This window comes from Lagopus leucura, unplaced genomic scaffold, assembly GCF_019238085.1.
Source record: "Lagopus leucura isolate 7727_CA_CO unplaced genomic scaffold, USGS_WTPT01 Super-Scaffold_100157, whole genome shotgun sequence".
NCBI classification, from domain to species: Eukaryota; Metazoa; Chordata; class Aves; order Galliformes; family Phasianidae; genus Lagopus; species Lagopus leucura.
The window spans coordinates 44,674,493-44,680,567 of NW_024962334.1; the positions used below are offsets into that span (position 1 = coordinate 44,674,493).

Sequence of the window (6,075 nt, forward strand, 5' to 3'; positions counted from 1 at the left end):
GCTGTTAATTGTCTGAACAATTAGCACTTGTAGAAAAACTTTACTTTCAGGATTCAGAACCTGACCTTCAGTGGAACCCAAGGTGTGTGGAAGGCACCTTCCAGCAGTGAGGATCCTGGGTAGCCTCACTCCTTTGTGCTTACTGAGGTGTTCCATGGGTTTGGCTCTTCAGCATGAGAGCCCTAAATGGGTTGGTGCTCTTGGTAGCCCAGTGTTATGTATATAGAAGCAAGAACTCTGTCTAGCTTGCCTGGAATTCAGGGAGCACTGTGTGGCAGCTGCCTTGATCCCACCAGGGGTTCCCAAGAGCTGTGCTAAGTGATGCACAGCTTGTAAGGGAAATCAGGAAGGAAATGGCAAGTTCTCTGGGTTGGCTGAGATCCCACCTGTGTCTCTGTGCCCCATGCAGGTGCTGCAGGCACTGATCCACGAGGACCTGCTGGGCTCATGCTGCTAATTAATGCCACTGGGCTCTGGCTTTGCAAGGAGAAATCAGCAGGGTCTAATTAGTCCTTATGCAATCAGCACTGCTCATCCTCTGAGCGTGCTGCTAATGCTGGGTAAACCTCACAACCTCTTCTTGATGAGGTCAGCATCTCTCTCTCTCACAGCTGGGGAGAGGCAGAGACCCTTGCAGAGGTATCTTCAATCCATGAGAATGGAATGGAACACACGACTGAGCATCAGCAATGCTGGCATTGCTGCCCAGAGAGCTGTGGGTGCCCCATCCCTGGAGGTGCTCAGGGCCAGGTTGGATGGGGCCCTGGGCAGCCCGAGGTGGTGATGGGCAGGCAGCCCACGGCAGGGATGGTAACTGGGTGGGCTTTGAGGCTGCCAGTCTGCCTTCTTATTGCTGTCTGTTCCAAATAGTGATGTTAAAAAGAAATCCTTCCAAAAGAAGCAGCAAATGTGCACCACTAATCATCCAAAACCCTGCCAAGCAAATCTATTGTTTCACTGCCTGTCCCCAGTCAAAACCCTGTGCTCAGCAGCCCTGGGCTCCATTCTGCCAACTAAGCACAGCTGTGCAAAGCCCCAGCTCCCACTGCTTTGTCCCAAAAGCCCCGTGGCAGCAGCCCCACTGCCTGGCCCATATATAGCGGGGCAGCCTCGCGTGCTGCGGGGTTGGGTCAGCTTCTGATTTACAGTCCTGGAGAGCAGCCATCAGGAAATGTCTCAGTACTCAGGAAAAGTAAGTATGGCCTCACGCTGGGACGGGCTGCAGTGGGGTGAGGGTTGGGTGATGTTCCACTCAGGTACAGATTCAGTACAGCAGGGATGGGGAGGGTGTGGGGATGGGAGTGCAGTTGGGAGCAGGGCTTTGTGTTTGAATCTTCGTGTTGGAAACCATAGAATGATTTGAGTTGGATGGGACTCTTAAAGGCCATCTGGTCAAACCCCCCTGTAGTGAACACGGGCACCCACAGCTCCATCAGGTGTTCAGAGCCCCGTCCAGCCTGACCTCGGGTGTCTCCAAGGATGGGGCACCCACCGCCTCTCTCTGCAACCTGTGCCAGTGCCTCACCAGAATGCTTGTGAGGGGATGGTTGCATGCTAGGAAAGAGACCGAAAGCCAAGCTGACCCCAAAATGAGGCAGTGGTGAGAGGTTCCCATTGGCTTGCAACTGAGATCCTCACCTCCATCCCCCTCTCCTCCCCACCCCAGATCACTTTCTACGAAGGGAAATGCTTCTCGGGCAGGAAGCTGGAGGTGTGCAGCACCTGCAGCAGCTTCCAGCAGCGAGGTTTCCCCAACCGTGTCAACTCCATCCGCGTGCAGAGCGGGGCCTGGGTCTGCTTTGACCACCCTGAGCTGCACGGGCAGCAGTTCGTGCTGGAGCACGGCGAGTACCCACACTGGCAGCGCTGGAACGGCCGCGGCGACCGCATGGGCTCCTGCAGACCTGTGGGCATGGTGAGCAGCTCTGATTGCCCCAGGGGGTGGAGATACGAATCCGGGCGTAAAACTCAATGGCAACGGGGTTATTGCAGTGGTTTTCAAGAGGCAGGGGATGCTCGTGGGGGGACGGGAGCGTGCATCCCAGGGGGTGCCAGGGTTGGACTGAGGGCTCTTCAGCTGGGTTGCAGCACACGGGTCTCCTGGTGCTGATCCCTCTGCTATGGGATGCGCCCCGAGTGCTCAGCCCGCAGCTCCTCACGCCTTCTCATTTCCCCAGGGGATATCAGCGAGTGCTCTGGGGGATGTAATTCTCTGTGGCTTTTATTTTTTGGTGTTGTTACTGACTCGGCCCCGTTGTCCCCAGCACGGGCAGCACTACCGCATCCAGCTGTTTGAAGGGAGCTGCTTTGGAGGCCGCAGCATGGAGCTCACTGAGGACTGCTCTTGTCTGCAGGGCCGGGGCTGGGAGCAGCCCCACGTCAACGCCATCAGGGTGTACGGTGATGGCGCGTGAGTACCCACAGTGTGCTACAGCTAATGGGAACTGGGGAGCCTACAAGCCTGGCCAAGGCTGTGGTCAGAAGCACCGGGGATTTTGGTGCTTCTGAAACTGAGGGCAGAATGAGAGCAGCTCTAGTATGAGTATGAAATCATAGGGTATGATTTCAGGAGGGTAGAAGCTAAGCACAAGCTGCACGAACTTGGAGATGCATCCAAGGGGTGTGCAACCCAACACTCGGCCCATCCCTTCCCTTTTTCTCTTTTCCTTTCACATTTCCTTGTGTTTTCCAAACACCTTTTTAAAGCCCACGTGAAACCTGCTGGGCACTGCAGTCAGGGCTTTCGCCTTCTAAGTGGCTTCCCCAGGGCTTCCCACGACACCAGAAACCTCCTCCTTGGACAGCAAATGTGAGGCAGCAACACCTCGCCTTCACATTAGACCCTTTTTCTTAAAGACAACAGCAGCTGCTGTGGTGAGGAGGTGGGATGCTGGGATCCCCCTGTGGAGACTTTGGTGCCGTGTGAAGCTGCTTTGTGGATGCATTGCCCCATCCTTCTGCCCCACGGAATTCCCAAACACTTCTGCAGGGCAGCAGCTCTGCCTTGTTCCAGCTGTTGGGTGGCAGAGTGCCCCAGTGCCGTTACATTTCGCCTGTCTTGCTGTATTTGCACATCTCATGAGATGCTGGGCGTTGCAGAACAGGAAGAACTGTGCTGCACTCCAAGACTGCAACATCCCAACACCAGGTGTGCTGTGGAGCTTGTTTTGATTCAACAGAAGACCTTTCCATTTCATAAAAAGAAGAAAAAGAAAAAAACCAACCAACCAGGCTTAGAATCATAGAATCACAGAACCGTTATGGCTGGAAAAGACCCTGAGATCACCAACTCCCACTCCATCCCACCATGCCCGATAACCACGTCCCCCAGTGCCACAGTTCCACGGTTCTGGAACACCAGATGTCTTCATTGCCCACTAACAGTGTTGGTTTGTTACCATCAGGAGCTCTGGAGGGAAGAGCAGCCAGAGCCCAGCAGGGGCCCTGCACCATGGGGAGGACTGGTGCCATAAAGCCAAGAGCCCATGAGAGCTTTGGGACCAATGATTCACCATATGTGTCCCTGTAGCAGAGACCGGAGTCGGAGAAATTGGGATGCGGCCCAGAAACTTTCAAGCACTTGAATTTTTCGGATTGATTTCCCCCTCCTTCCAATAAGGGCCACAAAACTTTCTTTCCCTCGCATGTGAGTGTAGATGTTTGCCTGCTTATGTTCATGTGATGGGACTTTTTGAAGGCTTTCTATGCCTTTGGCATTGCATGTCTTAGGGCTTTTCTTTTGGGATTGAGGACAAGCAGACAGAAATGGTGCTGATGAAGCCGTGGAAGCAGTTCTCAAATGGAAGTGCTGTTGTGGGGCAGTTCTGAGGTGTCCCTGTCCCTTTAGCTGCACCTGCTCAATGGGAACTGTCTTTGGCCATCCAGCTTTCTTCAGGATCCGTCACCAGAGGAACCAACACAGCACATCCCACCATGATGATGGCCCCTCTGCAGCAGAAGGGCTGGTGCTGTCCTTGTTCATTGCAGGGGATTTGGAGCAGATGACCTTGAAAAATCCCTTCCAACTGAAATGATTCTGAGATGCTATGAAATAAAGGAAGGGCTAAGTAAGCACACAAGTCCTCACTCGTCACCTTGTGTGACCAATATGCCTCAGTCCCATCTTTCTGGTGTTCTTTGTGCTCCCTTTTTTTCACAGCCTTCCCCTAGGTGGAGGAACAAGCGATCCTGACGGGTCCCTTCCAACTTGGCCTATGATTCCGTTCCATACTCAGAGAAATAAGTTGATGGGATGGGGTAGAAAAGGAAGAAATCCATGTGTGCATTATGCACGAGGCTGGGGTGTGTTCAGAGGAGGATAATGATGTTATACATCGCTCTTAATTAATGTGAAGAGCTCAGCAACCTCTCCAAGAGTGCACATTGGGATACACGACGAGGGCATGGAGATCTGGGGCACCCTGCCCTACAGCTGTGTGAGCAGCGCCGTGAAGCGAACCTGGAGGAAAGCCTGTGCAGGGCTTTGTCATCTCCTTTTGGATAGAAACTGGCTGCAAAAAGTACTGGAGGATGAGCTTGTTCATTTGTAGGAAACACCCCAGAGCCAGCTGTTTGGCCAAGCACTCTTTGGCAATGCTGCATGCTTGCAGACCGCAGCTGTGCCAGCAGTGCAGTGGGACCAGGCAGGCAGCCGGTGCTGTGCGGACAGATGGAGCTGAGACCCACCTGGAGGCATCCCAATAGTGCACATCAGCCCAAACACACCCAGCAGTCCTTGGGGTGGCTCAGCTGAATGCTCCCAGCTTTTGTATTACAGTGCTCACGGGTGGTTGGCTTTACAAATGAATGTTTTTCCTACAGATGCAGCTTTTTGCTCTGGGTCAGGCTGCTCTGAACTCGCCAGCTGTTGGCTGACCCTGCAGCAGTCACTGCCCCGTGCTGTGCTTAAAGGAATTCTTCCCACAAGCAGTAGGTCCTAACCAAATTGTCACTGCTGGATGTCTGGTGAGAGATGGGCCACAAAAACCAACTGATTTGGGATAATTTGGGAGATTAAAGTCGTGCTCTGCTGTCATTGCTGAGCCCATAGGTGGGGCGAGTAACCGTGACCTCTGATTTAAGAAGAATGAGGCAGAGATGAAAAGTTCAGCAGTGAAACCTGAACGTGGAAGTGTCAGAGCAATGGCAAAGCCTGGTCAACAAGCATGGGAGATGTGAACAGAGGACAGAGCTGGTAGCTGTTGCTGCACTGAGACCATGGCACAGTGCATATTAAGGTGAAGAGAGAGAAGAGCAACAACGTGAGCTGCTGAGATAAGAGATAAGGGGAATAAAACAGAACCCAAATCTGTGCCTGCTAGGAAATGTCAGAAGGGTTGCTGAGAATTGCTGGAAAAAAGAGGATGTATTAAGTACAGATAAAGGTATGGTTCCCCTCATGACTAAAGACTCACTCTAGGAGGTAAAATGCATTTCATGAGTTGCAGCGAGGACATTTCTGCTTTTAGTCCAGAATGGGGCTGAGGGGACTCAGATCCCTCTGTAGCGCTACCAAATCATAGAATCACAGAACCACAGAATCATAGGGGTTGGAAGGGACCTCTGGAGATCATCCTGTCCAACTCCTCACTAAAGCAGGTTTCCTGCAGTAGGTTACACAGGAAGGCATCGCAGGCAGGTCTTGAATATCTCCAGAGATGGAGACTCCACAGCTTTCCTGAGCAGTCTGTTCCACTGCTCTGCCACCAGTGCTGTGGATTTGTTTTGTTGCGTGCTGTGAAGATCAGCAAGGTCACGTTCCACCATAAACACACCATCCTTACAGCGACATGAAGGGGGAAGCCTCTGCTCTGGGCTTTGGGGCTGGCATCACCCAGCCGTGGGAACACCATTAATCTTTCCTTCTTGCTCAGGTGGGTGCTTTACGAGGAGCCCAACTATCGTGGCCGCATGTATGTGGTGGAGCGGGGCGAGTTCAGCAACTTCCGAGCATGGCAGGGCTTCAGTGCAAACGTCCAGTCCATCCGGAGGGTCATCAACTACTTCTAGCTGAGACCAGCCCATCAGAGCTGGGCTGCTGGGCTGCTGGGCTGCTGGGCTGCTGGGCTGCTGGGC

At 53.1% G+C, this 6,075-nt stretch overlaps 1 protein-coding gene across 1 annotated transcript; it reads left to right on the forward strand.

The window, feature by feature from the left end:
- Positions 1-458: 458 nt before the first annotated feature.
- On the forward strand, positions 459-6,069 carry CRYGN (crystallin gamma N). Its single transcript, XM_042888707.1, has 4 exons — positions 459-736; positions 1,667-1,915; positions 2,265-2,410; positions 5,874-6,069. Exons 1-4 carry the CDS (start codon positions 461-463, stop codon positions 6,007-6,009), a joined length of 807 nt encoding a protein of 268 aa, XP_042744641.1. The 5' UTR covers positions 459-460; the 3' UTR covers positions 6,010-6,069.
- Positions 6,070-6,075: the final 6 nt, after the last annotated feature.

Excerpts from the sequence above, each read along its gene's own strand:
- CRYGN (XM_042888707.1), top strand. The coding sequence starts at position 461 with ATGCCACTGGGCTCTGGCTTTGCAAGGAGAAATCAGCAGGGTCTAATT. Across the intron at positions 737-1,666 it reads TGGGTGCCCCATCCCTGGAG|ATCACTTTCTACGAAGGGAA; the intron begins GTGCTCAGGGCC and ends TCCCCACCCCAG. Across the intron at positions 2,411-5,873 it reads AGGGTGTACGGTGATGGCGC|GTGGGTGCTTTACGAGGAGC; the intron begins GTGAGTACCCAC and ends CTTCTTGCTCAG.